This window comes from Sturnus vulgaris, chromosome 16, assembly GCF_052056855.1.
Source record: "Sturnus vulgaris isolate bStuVul1 chromosome 16, bStuVul1.hap1, whole genome shotgun sequence".
Taxonomy (NCBI): domain Eukaryota; kingdom Metazoa; phylum Chordata; class Aves; order Passeriformes; family Sturnidae; genus Sturnus; species Sturnus vulgaris.
Window position 1 is genome coordinate 126,158 of NC_142258.1, and position 21,911 is coordinate 148,068.

The 21,911-nt window shown below is 43.0% G+C and overlaps 2 protein-coding genes across 6 annotated transcripts in view; both read right to left on the bottom strand.

Moving 5' to 3' along the window:
• LOC106859297 (interleukin-9 receptor-like) lies at nucleotides 1–14,659 on the bottom strand. The gene is made up of 10 exons (XM_088174142.1): nucleotides 14,526–14,659; nucleotides 12,176–12,293; nucleotides 6,480–6,570; nucleotides 5,966–6,074; nucleotides 4,530–4,723; nucleotides 3,689–3,834; nucleotides 3,179–3,353; nucleotides 2,841–2,955; nucleotides 1,737–1,821; nucleotides 1–1,253 (listed from the first exon to the last, which is right to left on the bottom strand). The coding sequence occupies exons 3-10, from the start codon at nucleotides 6,556–6,558 to the stop codon at nucleotides 714–716; spliced, it is 1,443 nt and encodes a 480-aa protein (XP_088030268.1). The 5' UTR covers nucleotides 6,559–6,570; nucleotides 12,176–12,293; nucleotides 14,526–14,659; the 3' UTR covers nucleotides 1–713.
• The window catches only part of IL21R (interleukin 21 receptor), an 18,554-nt gene continuing 10,852 nt past the window's right edge, over nucleotides 14,210–21,911 (bottom strand). For 2 of the 5 annotated variants that reach the window (XM_014886438.2, XM_014886436.2), the window contains 6 exons: nucleotides 21,523–21,719; nucleotides 19,715–19,866; nucleotides 19,132–19,309; nucleotides 17,726–17,822; nucleotides 16,822–16,903; nucleotides 14,920–16,308 (listed from right to left, as the gene is read on the bottom strand). In XM_014886438.2, coding sequence (XP_014741924.1) covers nucleotides 15,391–16,308; nucleotides 16,822–16,903; nucleotides 17,726–17,822; nucleotides 19,132–19,309; nucleotides 19,715–19,866; nucleotides 21,523–21,719 — 1,624 coding nt within the window. In that variant the 3' untranslated portion in view covers nucleotides 14,920–15,390. Of the gene's footprint in view, nucleotides 16,309–16,821; nucleotides 16,904–17,725; nucleotides 17,823–19,131; nucleotides 19,310–19,714; nucleotides 19,867–21,522; nucleotides 21,720–21,911 lie in introns of all 5 variants that reach the window. The other 3 variants (XM_014886437.2, XM_014886441.2, XM_014886442.2) reach the window with 3 other exon arrangements.

Genomic DNA, 21,911 nt, shown 5'->3' on the forward strand with positions numbered 1-21,911 from the left:
TTAAGTAAAAGTCATTTGTGTTGTCTTTATTTTTCACCTTTTTCCATTAAATCAGCCCAGCCACTTGACCTTGAAATAAATTTTTGTTAAAGTAGTACATGAGGCTTAGTTATTGAATAATAAAAAGTTACAGCCATTCAAGATAAAAAAGAACAAGGCCTACTGTCTGATTATCTTTAAACAGAGCAATTACAAATTCTGATCAAATCAGGAACCGCTGTAATTCATCAATATGTTAAGAAGCAGAATTTCTGTCTTAAGCAAAAATAGTTTCTCATGATTTTATGAAAAGTCATGCATAGGTTTTACAAAATAATGGAGTTTAAATCATGGTTCATCACATCGCAAATGTTGCTGCTTCCAGGAGGCACACACAGTTCTAATAGTTCTTCCTGGGGCAAACAGCAGGTCTGCTGCTGCCTCCTTACACGGCAGGGTTACTGCATCTGGCAGCCAAGAGCTTCATTCAGGGAAGGGCGTAGTCGTGTGTCTCTGGGACTGCAGGTGGTGCCAGGGTCAGGGCTTGCCATGCCTGGAGGGGTCGTATTTGCTAGACAGGGCATTTAGTCATAATCTTCTTCTGAAGTACAGAAGTTGAGGATGCATTTTAAAATGATACATGTTTGAAACTGCCTGCACAGTCCCCATTTATATCGCTTGGGAGGTGATAGGAGAACACAAGGAACTTTGTAGGCAGTGTTCCCCAGGGAAAGTCACTGATTTTTCTGATGTTTGACATGACTATTGCCATCAGAAAGCGTCAGCAGTTCCGCAGAAATCAAACCTCCTGTGGTATCATTGTCACACAAAGTACAATAGTCACTACCACTGAAGGACACGTCTGCTATTCCCAAAGATTCTTGAAGCATAAGAAAATCACCCTTTCCATGCTGTGAGTGAGAGGAATAATTCCTTCCAACACGAGGACTCTCAAGGTTGTCTTTAATTATTTCAGAGATTTTCAGGCCAATGGGATCACCAGCATGGTTTGGTGCAAACAATAGTCCCGGCCACAACTCTGTCTCTTCTGCTCTTATGTACCTGCTGGAGACATACTGCTGGCTTGGACCTGAGGCAAATGCAAAGGTTTCTTCTGCAGTAACCATGTCTGTACTTCCTGTAGGTTTCAATGAGTTCTGGGAAATCAGTTCTTGGGTGTTTAGATCAGAAATTCTATCTGCATTCACTTTGCTTGAGTTGCTGGCCTCTTCTCTTTCAAGTTGGCTACAAGCCTCATTCAGTCCAACCCAGTCCTAATGAAAGCATCAATAAGCTGGGGTCATTTTGCATAGTTATTCCAAAATAACTTTTCTTTATTTATGGCTTTGGCACAATAACCCAGATGTTTAGTGCAAATGCAACAGGCAAAGTTTGAATAATAGGGTAAAAAAATCTACCAGCTAATTTCACAAAATCTTACAAGAAGTTTTACAAGATTACACCACCAGAATATAATGCAAACTGTTGGTATTGCTTTGGTTTTGAAAAGGTGAACCTTTTGCATTCAGTCTGGGAGCCACTGGAGGAATTTCATTTCTAAGGAGCAAGAGGCTACATAGAAGCTCTGGTGGTTAGCTAGTGTGTGGAAGCAGGAAAATGAGAAACTATAAATTTTCAGAAAGATCAGAACCACGTGTTAGTAACTCTGCTCAGGAGCTAGAATTATTAATCCTAGGAAAAAAAATCCTCCTGTTATGAATGGAGGTCATAAGAAAGAAACGAAATTTATTTCTTACCTTAAAATTCCCATTGTGCGAACTATAGAGTGGCTGAAAGAAAGCAGCTGGTGTGGGAATGTTAAAGCAGGCGAGGCTTTTTGCCCTAAAGTGAGAAAACAACACAATAAAAATGGAGAGTTTTTCTGTGTTCTGTCTCCATGATACTGGTTAGGTGAACCCTCCCACACTGATGTTAGTAAGACTGCACAAGAAGCCCACTCACCATAATTTCTGACTTTTCATGCAATTATTTTTCTGCCACCTATTCATGCATATAATGTTTCTAACCTGAAGCACAGTCTCATAAGTCTCTTAGGAGTATGTCACAAACTTAGCATACTGGTCTATTACTCATTATATGCACCGATCTATTTAAACATTTGTTTATCAGAGTACTTGATCTAAACCACTGTTTCTGAAAGTTAAAGACTTCTAGTTTCATTACATTTAAACAGAGCAATTCTGCCAGACATCCTTGCCACCTTATTGGAGTCTATCCTATAAAAATATTTTAACATATGGACACCATGTATTCTGTTTCTCTAAGAATGATGTGTATATGGATCATAACAATGTATGTCAAGGCAAAAAAGAAAGAGGTAGGAGATTTACCTATGCTCTGCCAGCATAAAAAATGCAGAGGATGGTTGAACGAAGGTTCTGAAGACACTTTTCTCCATACAACTTGATCTCAAATGAATGAGTCCGTTTAGTTTGCCTATATTGGTATTTTACCTACTGACTCCTGCCAGGAATATTACACATGGTTTAGCATTGACATCAGCTTAACCACCTTTATGGGTTGCTGTGTACTTGCACTTTTAATTTATCTACATGAAACTTCAAATATTTCCGTTGGCTTAAATTTCTTTAACTCCAAGATACCATCATCCTTGTGCTTTAGCCAAATTTGGGAGTCCCAAATGGTCTCCTTAAGGACTGTATGGTGGGTCATTAGCCATCATTGGCTGAGGAATATGTCACATTCCAAGATTGTCAGAAGATGTTTTGGAAATTACTGAGTCTGTGCAGCAAAAACAGGAAGGAAAAGGGATTTAACAACTCTTGATTTACCCTTTCCAGGCCATAAAGATCAAGGGGAACTTAATGAAAATCACATACCTTGAGGAAAGCTTGCAGTTCCAGAATAAATAGAGCAAAGTGCCAAAACTCAGAGGAATGAATAAGTACTGCATAGTTTTGGTATTTAGAATCTTTTCAGAGACTTTTGGGACATCTAGGAAAAGAATCAGCGCAAAAATTTTTAATAAAAAGTGTGAAAGTCAAGATAGAACCCCAAATAACCAAGCACTGTAAAGGAAACAGGCAGCTAAAGGCCTTAAGGAAAGTACTTTGCCTATGAATACTTGAAGAAAGCTAGTTCTGATTTTTTTTATTTTATTTTGGGGTTTTTTATTATTTTTATTTTTTGGGACATGGGCATGAAAAATTCTTCATACCTGCTCTTTGAAACACTGTTGTCTTGCTCCACTCACTCCACTGACTGTGGTATGAATTCTCATTTTCAGAAACTTTGCAGCGAACCCTTGCTGCGTAAGCAATGCCACTGTGGAGCTCTGTGGCTTCAATTTCTACCTGTGGCAGTGAACTGGGTAGTGTCTTGTTCCGAGCAAACTGCAAAATATTACAAAGCATTGCTGTTAATGAGACTGGGCAAAAGGAAGCTCTTTTAAATACTCTTTTTATATTGGTTTTTCTCTTCTCTTTTCTTTTTCAAATTTTCTTGTCTTAGATGCAAGAAGAGAGCCTGAACGATGATGGATGCAGGGCTCATGAGAAGAAAAGTTATTGAACTTCAGAATTGATATTTTATGTAAAATCTCTCAGCCTTAATATGGGAAGTGAGAAAGGCCAGCTTAAGTCAGCTAGTGCAGAGCCCTGAGCTGAGTGGCAAGGCTGCACTGCACCCAAAGGACAAGGCAGGATCACTGTATGCCTCGTCCACTTACCTCCCAAGGCATGCTGTACTCCTTATACTGCAACTCATATTGGAGAATGTCAGCGAGGTACCAAGGCACATTCCACAAACTCCACCATATCTGGCACTTGCTGGCAGTGGCATTGCTCTGGATGTCCAAAGGTGGATCAAGTTTTACTGCAAATAGAGGAGGTGGGGATTTTTTCCCAGTCTTTGGGACAACACAAAAGAAAAAAAGTGCATGATATTAGGGTGACTGAAGTAATGGAAGATAAAGCTGGGTCTAAGGAGGGATACCAACACTAGCAGGAGACCAAGTTAGCTTACAGCATCGGAACAGCTACACATCTGACATAAATTAATGATAACTCCAGTAGTCTCTAGGGTTAATCTTGTAAGCAAAGAACCATTCTGGATATCACATTCTGCCCTACAACATACCACTAATCCAGATAGGTTTTGAGCATTTCTATCTAGTACCAGGCCATGGGACATTCCAGTCAAATCCATGACTCCTCATTACATAATTTCTTAGAGAAGAATAAAACAACAAAACAAACAAATAATTGAAGCAATCCAATTGCAAATTACCCAGGGCACAAGAAAACATAATGCAGATGAGAAGTATTGTTGAATGCTCCAGAGCCAGCCCCTCTGAAGTCCAGGAAAAGTCAGGATGGAGAGACTCAGGAACTGCATCCTTACTGGTGCAGTTCACACAGTGCACTCCCTGGAGATGGGCAGTCTTGATTGGTTTCATTGTTTTCCCTTGCCGTCTCTGAGACATCCTTTGTTAGGCAGCATATCAGACCTATCCAGCCTGAAGCTGCTGGGCAGAGCCTCAGCCCACAGCTGTCCTGGTTCATACTCACTGTGCTTGCGGGGAATGTACTCTGGAAGGGTTATGTACGTGTGAATGCGACCAAAGAAGTGTGCTTGGAGAGAGACTCTATAACCATCTGTTTCCAAGATCTGGCTGGTTAAATTAATTGTGCAGTGGTATTGATTCTGCATGCTCTCTGTGGCAGTCAGGTTGCAGCTGGCATTGTGGCCCTTTGACCAGAGGCTAGAAGAAAAAAAAGGCTGAAAGTTTCTTTTAAATCATACAATTAGGGGCTTTTCAGTTTATGGCTATGTAGCAGCTTAGCACAGCACCACACTCTGGAAGACCATGAACCTCTCTTTAGCGCAGAAAGTAAGCAAACCAGCAATCCAAAAGCCAGATGGATGGCAGGGCTGGATAGGTAGGAAGAAGACACCTTTAAAACCTTACTACTGAGAGCATGAGGTCTCACAGGAGTTGCACATAGCATCCAGTAGCTATTCCCTGCTCCCTCTGAAAGTGAACGAGCTGCTGTCACTGCAGGAAAGCAGGTAGGTAGGGGGAAGGAGTGGATGGACAGCTGGTTACAAGTGCATAGCACAGACGTAACAATAAGCTGTACCTTAAGTCCTCTTTCACTACAAACAAACCAGTACTGAGAGCAAAATGTGTTGGAAGATGGTTTATCTTTTTGTGGTTTAGCCATTTATTAGCAATTTTTTCACATTGCATGTGATCCCACAAGAAACTGGGATACCACAGTTTATCAGCTTGCCCATCTTTCCATAGATTTAAAATCCAGTATTAATAAGAGTTAGTCTATTTTTCACTTAACCGTAGCAGAATATGAGGCATCTAATGTCAGAGTGGCTTGCCTCATAGTTCCTGGTGGTCAAGACAATGTTTCTGCATAACCTAAACACATTAATCTCAGGTTATCCTATCAGTTAGCAAACTGTTTGCCTCATTTCTTCTATTAGAGGAAAAACTATTCAGATAATATTCTAAACGTCTTATTAAAGCTTATAAGTGGACTTGTATTTTTATATTTACTAATATGCATTAAATCATTAGGTGTTTAACTTCTAGGCAAAAATGAAAGAAATTATTAGAAGCTGATTAGGCAGCTTTATGCAGGATGGGCTCTGGGCTCTCTCATAGGGAACAGAGGCTGGGAAGGGAAGGTTCTCTGCTCTGAGATGCCAGCCAGAAGAGTTCACTGAACAGATGGAGAGCCCACAGCTGACAGGAGATCATGCAGCCATGTGCACTTGACCTTTGCTGCTGACGCTGAGGCTGTGGGAGCACAATAGAGAGCAGCTTCTGAGGTCTGGGGTGATGAGGTGGCAGAGCTAGCCCTGCCACAGCTCTCCTGCTGTGGAGGGAGCAAAGCCCACAGCTGGGCTCCATCTCTGCTTCTCAGTGCTGTCCTATCCATGCCAGGGCTGGGACTGCCACAGACAGCTCTTGGTGTGCAGCTCTTACTTGGTGAAATGCAGATGGAAAGGTCCATCACCCACGGGCTTCTCCGTTACCCACATGCAGTTCACAGTAGTCACGTAGTTATTCAGGCAGCTCAAGCTGCCAGAGAGCTCTGCAGAGGAAGGAGACCAGAACTGGATTCATGCATCACTGGATGATGCCTTGCTCAATACATCAAACAATGCATTTCTTGCTAATACTTCTGTTGCTGACACTGCATCTTATCTTCCTCATCATGTTCTTACTCTGTTGTAACACACTTCGCTGCATGAGATGAGTGTAAGATCATAGAGCAGGGACCTTGGGCAGTGGCTACACTTTTTCTAGTGCCCAGCTTGTCCAGCATGTGTTGAGTCCCCTAGGCCTGGCATTGTCAGCCAGCTGTACTGGTTCCTGGGATCTGGGAAAGGGCAGTCACAAGACCTTGGGCTGCATACTGAAGGGTCTGTGAATGAAAAATGAGCACAGGCATGTACCTGTCTTTGTACAGTGGTCCTGTTCCAGAATCTCCCCTTACCTCTCCCTCTTCCTCCACCAAAGAGCAGCACAGCAGCAACGCACAGCTGGAGGCCCAACTGCCACACAACTCCTCCCATTCCAGATAGTATCTAGAACAGAATAATCGTTAAGAGCAGTTTTGTCATTATTTTTACCAGTGGGCTGAAGCGTTAGCTGCATGCTTCTGCCAGCCTGACAAAAGCTGATCCTGAATCTGTCAGAGAGGGCACCAACTCAGCTATATAATTTCTTCTACAGGAACTGTTCTTCTCATGGCAGTAAACAGTACTTTGTGCTAAAGCACCAGCCACCTGAAAGGAAATCTACAGTTCCTGCAATTTTATCAAGAGTGGGAGAAGATGTGGGTGTTCTTTCTTTCTTCCTGCATTTTTGTCATCTGATTTATGACAATTTAAGAGCAGCAGAGAGCCACAGTGTGTTGGAACCAATATTCTTGTTTCCCCAAGTCCTGTTTCTGACTATAGTCAAAACCAGATGCTTAGAGAGAATCGTGGCAATAGAGCATAGATGGCAATCTCCGAGTATTCTCAGCCTCCAGACATTTGCAGCTCAGGGGCCTCCTGGAGCAACGTTATTTCTGCATATTCAGAAAACAGAGAATAACTGGTATGATCTGGTCAAAGCACTCATTGGGAGATGTTGAATACTTAGAGCCTAGTCATTACCACAGTTCACCGAAGAGTAGTGTAAGGATGTTTGAAGTGTATCTTTCACAACATGGGACACCACATCTCTATAAGGTTATACTGGGCTCAGCCTCTTTCTTTTTAACCAAAAATTCCATTCTCTGAATTGTCTCCTGGTGAAGTTTTAATTTAAAATTATACTTTTTCACTAAAAGTTTCTGATTTGATGATTTTATGGCAACATTTAATATGAAGAATATGATCTATTCAACAGTATGTGGTGTTTTAAAAAGATGTTTCTGGTTTGCATTATTTGCTGTTACCCGAACACAGCAAATGAGCCCAGCAAGGAGACTGCTGCTCCAAAGAACCTGAAACCCAGAAAACTTGGAGTGAGTCTGTAGTCAGTAATCAGTATAAACAAAAACAGCTTCTTGAAAATTAAAAAAAAATATTGAAGGAACAATGTTCGCACTACTTAACTAGCATGGACACTGAACTGAGCTTTACAGCTGGGGTAAAAAGACGGTGGAATGATCCATCTCAAAAGAGTTGGGTTAGTTATTATTAGAAAAGAAAAAAGAAAAGAATACTGAACAAAACTTGCCAGAGATTATGATCTCGCTTTCAGAAGGAGCTGGGGAAAAGGGAAGGAGTATCAGGATAGGGAAAAAATAAGTGCAGCATTAGCACAGGTCCAAGTGTATGTAGCCTGACTATAGAATAAGATAGTGATTTCTCACCAACAAAGGGTCTGACGCAGTCTTGAATAGAAGGGAGCGAGAAAGAAGCCTGTGATGTGATATATATTACATATATATATATATCTATATATATCAAGGACTATGATAGAGTAATCATTAGGATTGTTTTACTGAAGAGATTAAGCGACCTGATCCATGACCAAGAATATCCTTCCAGTCGTTAATTTCACAAAGATAGACAACAGCATCCATGTATAACTTCTTACATGTGATTATGCCTGCCTATAGTGTCCCTTGTCTGAATTAAATTGTAAAATAATTACTATGTTTCAGAAACTGATCAAGAGAAAAGGAGTATTTCTGGCTTTCACTTCACCACCTCTTCAGTTATGAGTTTTTCATAAATATCCTGTTTTGCTGCAGACTTTCTTCAGGGTGGGGGTTGTGGAGAGGAAGTGTCACCATTAGCTGATTTTAGCTGAGGGAGGCATGAAGTCTCTCCTGCTTATCATTCTAATCAGGTTTGCTCTTGGTCCCTGTGATAAATACAGTAACACTGACTAAATATGAAATAGAGAGAACTGCAGTAAGTAGAATTATATGTCTGCTTACAAGAACTTGTCCAGGCACACAAACAAATAAACAAACTTAGGTCAAGATAAGTAAACCAGGACAGAATGTTTCCAGGTAATTGCTACTAATCTGATAAACTCCCCTCATTCCCATGCAAGGAGTTCTTTGTTCAGTTCTGCAACGTTTGAAATGTGTTAGACATTTCGGGCTCTCTAGCTCACCTGGAAACAAATAGAGCGTGTTTAAATGCAAATTTTTGTGTTAGAAGCCATAAATGTTAGCCATAAGTAGGTGACGGAACACTGAATTCTGAAAGACTTATCATTAAATAATTTCAGGAAGTAGCACTTAACCAGCTGAATGAGATTCTGCAGTACATTAATGCAATTAGAGGAGCCAACACAGACTGTGGATGCATATAAATTAAAAGAAAAGTTATTGCTGCTACATGCAGCATTTGTAACACCATTAATTAATCTCTTATGTTGGAATCAACACTTTAAGCAAAAAATTGCTGTCAATATGAAAATGCTTCTGAAAATGGCTATGTGAGTGATTTAGTCCTGGATAACTTTACTCAGAAATCAACAATTACAGACCAAGTGGATCTCTTTAACTTAGCCAAAGGAAAGGCTAAGTAGTCATTTCACACCAGCCATAAGTATCTTAAATGAGAAGATGATTTCAGATAGGAGAAAAGTATTTCTTTTTTTCTTTTTTAAATCTATGAGAGAAAGATGGAAAGAGTCCAGTAGTTGGACACTGAAGGTAGATACAATTAGACAGAAAAGAAGTGAAGAATTTTTACAAAGGGGAACTATCTTTATTGCTGAAACCTTTCGCCTAAACATATGCAAGACTTGTAGTCTTCCTGTTAGCTCAGATGGAAACCCAGTACTAGCAGTGCAGGTACAATTACAGCAGCTGCAAGCAGTGGAAGACAAATCAATTTCTTAGCTGGATGTCTTGGGGACCAGACTTCTTGTTGCTTTCTTGTGTTCTAATGTCCAGTTTCTGCAGCACTGCAAAGTTGTGGGTGAAGGCAGAAAAGCTGTACGAGAACTAGTGTCAAGAAGGGAGAAGCACCTTTACTCTGCAGGAAAGAGAGACAAAATGTCTGAGATGATGCCCTGAAATGATACACCAGGCATGCTGCCAGCAGTCCATCAGGACCAGGAGACGGTAGTGACCTTGATTTCCAAAGTGGTCTCAAGCTGGTTGCAGTGGTGTTTCCATCTTTTCTGTATGTTTCCAGGGCAGAATTCTGCCTGTCATCTGCTCAAGGAAATGAGATCTTGCAACTGTGTCTTTCCCCTCCTCTCCTGTGGTTCCTGCCTCCACTTCCCAAAAGTAATTTTAAGTAATTTTAACCAGAATTTGTACAGCACAGATTTTCTAAATGCTCTCAACTGCTTATTAACAGAAAGACAGATATTATTGCTTAATCTATCACCAGAAATTCATATTCTGGGATTCAGCCCCAGATTTGGGGTCCAATTGAATGCACAATAAAAAGATAACATTTTCTCATAAGAATTTGTAAGGTAAAATAAATTATTTGATAGACACCACTGAGAGAGGAAGTAGTACAAGCAGTTGACAACAGTCTCAGCATGTGGGTAGCCTAGATATCATCTAGGTTTTAGAAACTATGTAAAGCAGAGCTTTACAGGGAGACTTGAAGAATGAGGTTGATGTAGCCCAAGAGAATTGCAAGAAGGGCTTTGAAGTGTAGCAGTAGCATGGAGGATGATTAGGAGAAGTAGATTTAATGATCTAGTGGGAGGTAGAAGCTGACATCATAGAGTTAACTTCTAGATGAGGAAGCGAGAGATGACAAGAGGACAAGAAGAGGCTGTTAGTGACTTTAAAAGTGGGGATAAGAAGCTTCTGCTTGATAAGATAGAGAGATAGAAGAATTGTATAGATAAATGTAACGGCTCAAAGGGATGAATATGAAATAGGATTTTTACGTCTGACTTCTGGATGACTACAAGTAAGATCAGTTTTACAAAAGCCTGATAAAACATGAAGTCTCATAAAAGAGCATGAACAAGGATTTCACATGGAGATATGTGCATAAGATTCATCAATATGCTCGGGTATCCTTTGATACATATGATATAATATGCCAGCCCACAGCAGACAGCCAGGAGTTCTAGGTTTTATTCTACTTCTGACATCAACTTTTTATAAGTTGATGTTGCTTAAGCAACATAATTTTTTCTTGTTGCAGCTCATTCACATGGTCTTGTAGGCTCACCTAAATCTTAGAGGAAGCCAGAAGCTTCAGGCTCTGATTTTGCAGTGGCTCTGGACTCTTTCAAGATGTGTTTTGCTCATTCTCTCTCCCAGAGCAAAATTCTGATGTTGACAAGACACTCAACAAGGTCTAGCCATGCATATTTTACAGCCCAGAAAGCCTGTTGTATCCTGGACAGCGTGACCAGCAGGTTAAGGGGTGGGATTCCACCTCTCTACTCTGCTCTTGTGAGACCTCTACTTGCAGTACTGTGTCCAGTTCTGGGGTCCTCAACATGAGAACAGAGTTGCTAGAACAAGTCTGGAGGAGGCCACGAAGACCATCAGAGAACTGGAGTCCCTCTGCTATGGAGACAGGATGAGAGAGCTGGGCTTGGTCAGCCTGGAGAAGAGAAGGCTCCAGGGAGAACTTAGAGCCCCTTGCAGTGCATAAAAGAGCTGTAAGAAAGCTGGAGATGGGTGTGTAGGGATGGGGCAAGGGGGAATGACTTCCAGCAAGCAGAGGCCAGGGTTACATGGGGTATTGGGCAGAAATTTTTCCCTGTAAGGGCAATGAGATACGGGCAAGGTCGTCCCTATCCCATTCCTGGACGTGTTCCAGGTCAGGTGGGGTGGGGCTTGGAGCAACCTGGCCCAGTGGAAGGTGTTGCTGCCCATGGCTGAGGGCTTGAAGATCCCTTCCAACTGAAGCCATCCCAGGATTCTATGATACAATGAGTGGTGCACAGTGGGAGCAGACACAGCAGATCTGGACCCTTGAATGCTCAGTTTCCATTCCTTACATCTTAGCCACTAGTCATAAATGACCTGCTCTCGCTTGGCCATAATCCCTTCCTTTGCTGACATCTCTTCCAGAGGCAACACAAACAGGCACCAAAGAAAGGCAGGACACTGACTAGCACCTACAAAATAAAACAGGGATAGGCAATAGCATGCCTGTACCAACGGGTACAGCCCTTCATCCTCCAAGATTACCTGAAGTGCAGAGTCTCCAGAGCAATCTGTTATGCTGGTATGTCTAATTGGAGGGGTACCCATTGTAAAAAATCATCCCTGCCTATAAAAAAAGGTTTTTGTAGGTCCTTTAAGAAAAATTAGTGATACTTTATCTACCTTCTGAATACCTAGGCCTCTAAGCATATGTCTGACAGAAGCACATCAAATGTGCACAACAGGCTCACATGAGACTTGTCCTGGCGAATAAGGAAAAAGTCGTTGGATTTTCTTATCTGCATAGATTATCTGAGAGAACCCCACATAAGCAGCCTTTTCGTCTCTTCAGCTTTGGAGAGCCATTCACCCAACAATTTCATGCCCACAAACAGCCATGTACTTTTACATGTGATATACTTGGATCCCAAAAACAAAGATGCTACAAAGGATGACTGCAATAAAGCAACATTCATACACACACATTTATATACACACATACATTAAAAAAGTATGTTTATGTCTGCAAAATCCCAAACACTGAGAACTATTTTGTCTGGATTCCTTCACATTCATCTCTTGCAGTCAGAGAGGAGTACCTTGTTCAAGATGGTCCTTCTTTCAAGCACAATCCATAAGAATTAATGCAATAGTGGTGTTTTGTGCTCAGCAAACCATCAGAACAAAAGTGCAAAAACACCTCCGGTCTTCAGGTTCCTAGTTCAAGAAACAATATAAAATTCCATATTTAGATAAAGAAAATATTTTTCAATATTTTAGCTCAGTAGATGTCCCCTAGCATTACATACTGGAATGCGTATAACAGAAATATGATAAACTGTCTTACCAGCTCAAAAGAAATGTTACTTTTCACACTGCTTCTGTCCCTTGATAGTTTAAGCTGTGTGGTTTGATAATCAGGCAGTAGCAGCAGTAGCATAATAAAGCAGATTTTAAAGATAATCTCAAGAACCAATGAAAAACTGTTCTGATTATCAGATTGAGTTAAAGTAGCTATATATGTAATTTCTCATTAGTCATGGAGAAACAGGAATTTCTGCTAAAGGGTTAACATTTCAAAGGCTAAGTAATTTGCTGAAAAGTATCTGCTTGCAACTTTTACATAAATAGGTCAGCAAAAGAGCTTTCTAAGTGACCTAAAGCCATTTCCTAGCCCTGAATGGATGTGGGGCTAAACTGCTCCCACCCAAGAGCTGTCCTCAGACCCTTGCAACACCCCCGAGCTGCCCTGTCCTGCCCTCCTTCCACGGCCGACTGCTGCTCTGTGCTCAAAGGGCAGCTCTGCAAGCCAAGGCAAACAAGCACTGCAGTGCTTCCTTGTCCTGATCCTAGTGTATAAGGAGCAGATCTTCCCATGCCCAGCAGAATGATGCAATGGCAGTGTTACAGCCTGCAGCCATCAGCTCAGTCCTGTACATGGGTCTAGTGCCTGGGAGCAGAAAGACAGGAGCAGTCAAAGAACAGACCGAGTAAAAGTCTGTCAGTATTAGCTTCTGGGGCCAAGGGACAGGGAAACAGAGGCCATTCAGAAATGGAGATGGACATTCCCAAATTGATACATCAGAATGGATTGTGGTGCTTCTCCCAGTACCTGCTTTTTGACCCTATCATTCCTGGGGAAAAGGAAATTTCCAAATTAGAACTGCTAGATCAGGGACATTTGCAGTTTGCTCCTAAGAGGCACTGAAAACCCCACACCTCAAACCCCTCCATATCCACAGTGACAACTCACTGACCAAAAGCTTAATTGTTATACCTTGCTTCAAAGGGAATAATTTCTTTTCTTTTAATACCCTTGTGTCACACACTTGTTCATGAAGTCTGCCTCCTAGGGTGAGCAGTGATAACTTCCAGGCCAACATAACACCAAACCATCACCTTCTGTCATATATACAGCCAGATGGTGTTCCAATAACAGTTCCTTCAGCAGTTCTGGGGCCATCAATACAAATGGAAACAGAGAGCACACAGAACTGAGATGTAAAGGGCCCCAGAAAAACAAGCAAGTTTCTTCCTTAAGCAGCCTGGGGTCAGTTACCACAGTGTAGTTTTCTAAGGTGAAAAGAGCTGCAAGATGAAGCTGCAGAAGACTGTGCTGAGCCCATCAGAAATGCTTCTGTCCAGTACACACTGGCACAAACACAATCCTAATGCAAGCAGCCCTCGTAGCATAGCGTGGGGCAGTCAGCTCGCCAGGGCAGTGAGGCTGGGGCAATCCTCTGCTGCCTTCTGGAGGGCATGTGAGGGACTGGTAGAAGCAGAAAGGATGCATCAGTGCACGAAAACAGCATCTCCCATCACTTATCACAGCAGGTGACAAGAAAAATGGAAAATAAGGAGGGAAGAAACCAAAGAAGCTAATAAATCTTGGTGCATTTCTCAGGAAGCCGTTGAGCTTGGGATGTATCGAGGGAGCAATAACAACATGGGCAAAATGAAGTCATGTAGGTCCAAAATCAACATAGCAAATACCATGGCTGATCAGATGTGGATGCAATGCACTACAGTCCCAGCACTCACCTATGAAAAAAAACCAGCTTTTCTTTACTACAGTGCTCTCTCCTGTTTAGGGAGCTGTGGGGTTGCCTATAGTCTCAGGTAAGAGAAGAGGCTGAGGGAAGGGAGTTTATTGGTATCACAGCAACAACAGATTATTACTGCACTGGAAACATGCATCATTTACCACAAAGGTCCTCTCAAGATATGATCTTCTGTAGCCAAGCAGTCTATGGGTTAGTAGCACTGCCCCTATGTAAGACAAAGGTCTTCATATTCAATTTCAGTATTACAGTGACTTTTAAAGACAATTATTCTGAACAAATCAGAGATACAGAGATGTCAGAGAGAAAAACAGATTCAAAGTTATAGTGCAGTTTCATATTTGGCTTTATTAGCTAGCAGAAATTTCTCAAAATTTGTGCTACTGACCTGTTAACTGCAGCAGACCAAGTCCAAGGCAGAAGTGGCAGGTATATCCAGGTAGGACAACATTTTGATAATTATGGCAAAAATTCTAAAAGCTGCTCAATTAATATGTTTGAAAAGTGCAGAGAGAGAGTCTGACTCGATAGAAGAGCCTAGTAGTGACAGTTTGTTTAGAATTACGTGTATTCTGAAGACTTTTCATTTGCAGACTCCACCTGGAAAGTCTTTCTGAAACCTGAGTTGTGCTTAGCCTCTTGTACACACATCTCTGTGATTATTACATAAGAATTAGTTTTGATCCCCATGGACAGGTCTGGAACCCTCTGTAATTAACAAACCAGTACAGCTGAGTTTAAAGAGCCAAAGCTATTAGGAGGAAAAGTAACATCACACGTTGTTTGCAAGGATTAGGGGAACTTTTATGTAGCAAACATGCTTGCCATGGGTTATGATTCCAAAGTTCTGTGTACAGCCAAACTCTCAAGTCATGTGAGAATACCAGGGAAAATAACTTAAAGTTCAGTACTCTTTGTAAGGTTACTGCAAAAATTTTGCATATCTACAGAAGCCAAAGGATAATTTTCAAGGCACGGTTGTTTTTTTCTGACATCAAGGGAGGGTTGATTTATGATTCTAAAATAATCCAAAACCCCAAAAAATTCAGGAACAATCAAGCACAACAAATTTGGGACATTAATAGGATAAGTGGGAATAGAAACAGGCATATTTCTGTGGACCTGACAGGTGTCAGTTTATGCAAGAGAGCTTACACAAAGCAAACTTCGTTTCTCTTCTGAATTTTGCTAACACTTTGCTCCTGGCACACTATGGAAAAGGCCCCACACTCATCCAGGCAACATCAAAGTCCTTAGTTTGTCTGTGTCCCACTGACAGGGCTCTCAGAGCGACAGGAGATCCACTGCTTGACGTAGCTCCGTGGAAAGTCTTGCCCCTCCTGCTCAAGAGGGATGGGCCCACAAATGGTCTGACTGTTTTGCCCAAATTCAGAGTCAACTGGACTTCCACAGTCTGAGTCCACAAAGCCACTGTCAATAGTGTCCAAATCTACAAAAATCAAAGGACAACTGTCACCAGGCCTTATATTGTGGGGGAAGAAGTCATAGGAGCCTTCACTGTAAGAAACACTTTCACCATCAGGAGAAGGTAGAGAACCTGGATTTTCCAAATCCCACTGATAAGGCTGCAAGCAAAGGGCTTCTAGGATGCTCCCTGCCCCTCCTTCCACTCCCCTTTCTCCTTGCTGGTTGACTGGGACACTTGTGCTCCTCAGGTGGTCTGTGGACACAGAGCCTGAAGCAAGAATTTTGTCCTGTGCACTCAGATCAGCCAAATGCAAGTCACTGCATATCCTTCTGTCTTCCTCATCAATGTTAACCTTGGGGTAACCAGGCTCTCCAGCACTATCATCTTCCTTGTTGGTATGCTCGTGTTCCCTGTACACGTGGTTATTACAGCTGCATTGGCAGTCACAAGGTGTAAATTCATCAGCCACAGTCACTGTATCGATTGACAAGTGCCCATAGGACTGGTCCTCAGTCCCACCACTGCTGTTTGCACTACACCACAGGGACTGGCTACCCTGACCTGGGGCAGCCACACAGGACACACAGGGCTTGCAAGGCTGATTTTTTCTCAGCTCATGCAGCTCTTCCTGTGGCGTGCTGTTGGAAGGATGCATGGTGTAAACTTCTAAGACTTCTGGAAGGACTATTCCCCATTCAAAGAAATCAAAGGCCATTTTCATATGGGATGCACCAACCCACTTCTGCAGAAAAGGAAACACAGGGAGAGAGAGGTTAGCATCACAAGGTTTGAGGTTCCACAAAAACAACCAAATTCCTTACGCTTTTAAAAGCAAAAACCAAACTCTAAAATCATTGACTCCTCCACTATAACAGAAGGATGCTGTAATTATGAGACACAAGCAACTGCAGGAGAAATAACTGAAGCAATCGAAAATAATTAGCTGTGAGAGGTTTGCACGGCTTTGCAGTTTTCTCTGACACTCGTGTCAGGATCCCAGTCTTCAGAAATCACATGAACTCAGCTCACACAGTGAGACAGCACTTACAGAGAATAAGAGGTATGGATGTAACATAAAGGCCTTCATGGCACTGAACAGATACTGGAAAGCTCTGGTTCTTATATCTGGAGACATTTGGCATTCCTTTGAGATAGATTTCCCCTTCTACTGCCCTAATGAGAATCCCTTGCTCAGGATAGCATGATGGCCTTTTAGTATGCATGTGTTCCACTCACTTGTGTAGCCCATTTATACCTTAAAATCTCCATTATGAGCCATGTAAAGTGGTTTGAAAAATGGAGCAGGGTCTGGGATGCAAGCCATCTTCTTCCACAAGCTAGAAGAGAAAAGAGAAAGGCTTTGGGGTTAAGCATACATTACAGATGCAAAGCAAGGTATCTCTAGATCCGTTTCAACCAACTGGAATGACCTGCCCAGCCTGGTGAGTTAGCAAGTGACTGAGGTTCCAAGGATGTCTTGTGCTGCCAGAGCCATCTAATAGCCTTTCTGGTGAACCTCACTGGAGATGAGGCCTCAGCACTTGCACACACACATTCACACATGGGAAGAGGTTCCAGTTTTTTTCCTTCCTGGATAATCACCAAGTGCTAGAAATGCATTTTCACTGACGCTGGGCTGGTTTGTGGTCTGCAGGCCAGAACTCTTCCCTGTGCAATTCTTCTGTGGAACTGGGCTGCACCAGCCCTACTGCTGCAGCAGCCCAGCCCTTCTCCATGTCAGCACCCCATATCTCTTCAAGGGCATGAGAAGCCACCAAAAAGGACAGAGGCCTCCAGCCAGCATTGAGGGACCTATGTCAGCTTTGGAAAGGGGCAGCTAGCTCTGGCTACTGTCTGTCTGGAAACTGCAGAGCACAGACAAGAACAGAGAACAGAGAGCAGCTCAGGAGGCTGTGTGGCCCTTGCATCGTCCCCATGTGCCAGCATCTTGTCCCAGCCAGCAGAATGGCAGCAGAGTCCCAGAGAAAAGCAGGTCACTTGGGGCAGTACAACTGCCAGTACCATTCTTGGCCGTCCCTCACAGGCCCATAGCTGCCCACTCATAGATATAAAAGACTCAAGGAAGGCTGCATGTGAACATCCCATCTTTAACAAGATAGAATAAAAGCATTAACTGCTGCCTCCTCAAGCATTCTTACCTCTGCTGTTTGGCCAGAAATGTCGTGATTGAGGCCATGATTGCCACAACAATACCAAACAGTAACAGCCATTCCATGCCTCCGGTCTGTGTCTCTGCTGGAGAAAGAGATGAGGTTGTTTAGGCTCACCTTGCATTTATACCCAGATCAATAAACAGGAGATGGTGAGGAGAAAAAGGGTTTTTGGAATGGAAAGTGTTGTCAAGCATTGGAATGGGCTGCCCAAAGAGGTGGTGGAGTCACTATCCTTGGAGGTGTTTAAGACACTGAACATGGCACTCAGTGCTACGGTCTAGTTGATAAAGTGACCATCAGTCAAAGGTTGGACCTGATGATCTTGGAGGTCTTTTCCAACCTAAATGATTCTATGAGACACCCTTAATTTCTATCCCAGATTCTCTCATTGGGATACTCAGGCTGTAACTCGGGCATCAGTACTCCAGGCAGGCCTGATTGAGGGTGCTCAGAGATCACTGCATCAGTGAAAGGAGCAGTACACCAGCTGCCCTATGGCCTGGCTGCACCACAGATAGCCAGCATGGTTAGCACAGGACAGCTCCTTGCCACAAAAACCCCTGGTGTTTCTGACTCCTGGTTTAGGGAGACCTCCACAGATCATCTGTGAAGGGAAAGAGTGCAGCTGATTAGAGACAGCTGCTGACTAGATGACTGCTTGGTGGCTGCCCTCCACCTGTGATGAAAAGGAGTGCTTCTGAGATCCAGAACTCAGATATCCCTCAGCAAATGGAGCCTGGCCTTGCTGCCACTGCATCAGGTAAACTTTGTAATACTTCAGTTGGAGCTGCAGATCAGTGAGAGCAGGGAAGCTCAGCACATGCTGCTGGCGTTGACCACAGCCATTTTGCACTTGCTCTATTGGAGCAAAGGCTCCTTATTTTCACAGCCTCTGTTCCACCATGACAAGAACCAGTGTACTTCTGTGTATCAAGTACTGTGAACTCCCTGCAGAGTGGTGGCTACCAAACAAAACACCCATACCCAGCATGACCAAACATCAGAGTCTAGACACAGAACTCAGGTTTGAGAGCAGGATCCCCCTCCTCTTAGCTGAAGACTACACTAAGACCCAGTAGAGTCCCCCATTTCTGAAAGCTGCAAGCAAAACCCTGGACATTTGACTCTGAAAAAGGAAGCTAGAGGCTGCACTCTTGCAAGTGGCATCCAAATATACAGCCAACCCCACCAAACACTCTTCTTCAGCCACACAGTGAGAACGTCAATACTGACAGCCCAGGCTTGGGGTTCACATAACTAGTAAGGAAGCTAACCATACCTGTCTTTACTGGACTGTTTAAAATTTGTTCTAATTAATTAGATTTTATTAAATTTCTGAAAGCATTCTCTGATACTGAGCTAACTGAAAGGGCAGGGAGCTCTGGCTGTACCGGCAGGGCTGGTTTTCAATGGCAGCGGAGAACTCCATTCACTCCAAAAACCACCATAGCTGCTGCCTTCCCGGGGTCTAGCTCTCACTTGGAACTCGTACTCAGTGTTGGCCTGTAGTTCCCATGGCAGGATCAACAATGTCCGTTTATCTTCATGAACAGCTTTAGTCTTCTGAGCCTGTGAACGATTAAACACCAAACACTAGAATGACTGCTCTTACTTTGCTCTCACTGCTGCACACTGAGGATGTCTGCAAATTAACCTCTTCTGCTTTCATGTTGTTTCTGCAAGGCCGTGCTCTGCCTGGTCAGCAGCTGCATGCAGTCCTGGGGGAGGCTTCCAGGCAGGACAGCATGAAAATCAAATGAATTATCAGCCTTGCTCACAGGATCTAATACTTCCCACACAGCTTCTGCTTCTCAATTAATTTTTGGGTTTGCCTATTTTCAGTCCAGTCAAGCAGAGAGACATTTTTTCTAAACCATGAAAACCCTTCTTTCCCACCAGTGCTACTGTCCTGGTTGTGCTGGCCTCCTCTTTTCTGGTACACCCTATGTGATGGTAAAGTGACATCTCACTTACCTCCCAGGTGTCACTTCTTCTTTTGTAACGCAGCTGATATTCCAACTCCTCATTCAAAAAGTCGAAGGAAGAGTTCTGGTAGATGGTTTCCCAAGAAATATTGTAACCCTCTGAGAAGAAAGCGGTCAGGTTGAATGGAGGCTGTGGTTTTACTGGAAGAGAGGATGGTGTTACCTTTCATAAGATTACTCCAGTTAAGAGATGGCCCAACACGGTTTTGGCAGTGCAGAGTGAGCAGGGAACAAAGCTGCCCTGGAAGTGCTGGGCCTTCCTACACTAGAGAACATCCACAGCATTCCTGCCCTCAGCCATGCACAGAACCTCACACATGAGGAACAGAATGAAGTCAGGACCACTTTTCTTCAAATATATCTTCTGCTTGTCTCTGAACCTCCTCATTGCCTATGGAGGAGGAAAGATAGTACACAAGACTAATAAACTCCTGGGAGATTATGTGAAATGTAGAGCACCTTGTTCTTCTCATGACACAAAAGAACTCTGTGTAGTCACGATCACTCACAAAATTGGGAAAATACCCCTCAATGTAACAGAGTAAAGAGGAAAAGCTGAAGCTAGGGACACTGCATAAACCCACTGCAATTCCATGTCCCAACTGCCCAAAAAGCAAGCTTTAGTATCCCTGCAGGGAGCGTTCATATATTGAAAAGCAGTAACACAAAATTCCAGCAGTCTGCAGGGCCCACACTGAGCCATGATGCCTTTGGATGAGGACATGTAGGAGATATGCAAAGCACCACTACCCAACCTCTAGTCTGTCCCTGGGAGCAAGGAGGCTTCCTGAAGTGTTAAGGCATTTGCCAAAAAGATGACACTCCTCAAGTACAGTTTAATTTCAGAAGAAGCCAGACAGAAAAATCATTTTCCTATGTCTGCATGGTATCCATCTGCCTGACTAACCATTCCTTTTCTTCAGTTTGCTACACAACATACCAACAGAACATACCAACATTCCACCAAGTCAGCTATGCAACTGCAATCAGTCTATGTGTCATGCAGGAGAAATGATTAGGAATTGCCCCAGAAAGGAGAGCTGCCACATCCAGTACATCTGGGACACCTTGTGCCACCCAAAATAGTGTCATCTTGGTTCAGGGGTTCACTGCAAAAGCCTTTTGGGAGCCTCCAGCTCCTTGGATATTACAAAAGAGCTGGAGGAAGACTTTTGACAAAGGCATGTAGTGATAGGACAAGGGGGAATGGCTTCACAGTGACAGAGGACAGGGTTAGATGGGATATCAGGGAGAAATTCTTGTCTGGGAGGGTGGTGAGGAACTAGCACAGGTTGCTCAGAGAAACTGTGGTGGCCCCATCCCTGGAAGTGTCCAAGACCAGGTTGGATAGATCTTGGAGCAACGTGGTCTAGTGGAAGGTGCCCCTGCCCATGGCAGGGGGTTGGAGCTGAATGATTTTTAAAGTCCCTTCCAACTTAAATTATCTTAAGAATTCTGTGATTTGTGACATTTGTGATAAAGCAATTTCCCCCTACCCTTTAGAATCCAGCCAAGAACAAGCTCTTGCATAGCCTAGGTATGAGACTGGTCTAAGCTGGACATTTATCACTTACTGCTTCGTGAGGAAAAGGAATTTCCCCACCAAAAGCACGGACCAAGCCAGCTCTGAGCTCAGCCTCAAGCACAGTAGCAATAACAAGAGGACAGTGCTTTATGTAGATGAGGGTACAGCAAATGTAGCCCCTCACTGCTTGCTGCCACTCTCACTCCTTGCCCACGCTATCCTAGTACATAAAGTCCAACAGTATTTATCAAATTCACCATTTTTGTACTTACTATTTTCTGACAAATAAAAGCCTTTGGAAAGCACGTGCTGCCTATCAGCTGTCTCTGTAACATCCACCTGGACTTTGGTATCTGCCAGGAATTCAGTCATGTCCACAGTGCACATGTATTGTGTATGACTGGTGTTCCTTGACAATTGCAGGAGACTGCAGGCAGCCACAGGATTTTCTGGATCTTCCTCAGGAGCCCTAAAAAAGTCAAAACAAACAAGTCTGCATGTATCACATACTGTAGTTGTATTAATTTGTTGCTGAACTACCAGGCACAGAAAATGATTAAAATGAAAAACCAACATGTACAAATAAAAAATAACCTTTAAACTTCAAGAGATTCATTTTTTCCCTTCTACTTGCTTAGCTTAGCATCTTTGAGAGAAGCAG

Coding starts and splice junctions, on each gene's coding strand:
- LOC106859297 (XM_088174142.1), bottom strand. CDS start 6,558: ATGGGAGGAGTTGTGTGGCAGTTGGGCCTCCAGCTGTGCGTTGCTGCT. Junction 3,835..4,529: donor GTACATTCCCCGCAAGCACA/GTGAGTATGAAC, acceptor CTCTATTTGCAG/TAAAACTTGATCCACCTTTG. Junction 2,956..3,178: donor AACAGTGTTTCAAAGAGCAG/GTATGAAGAATT, acceptor TTCTTTTCCTAG/ATGTCCCAAAAGTCTCTGAA.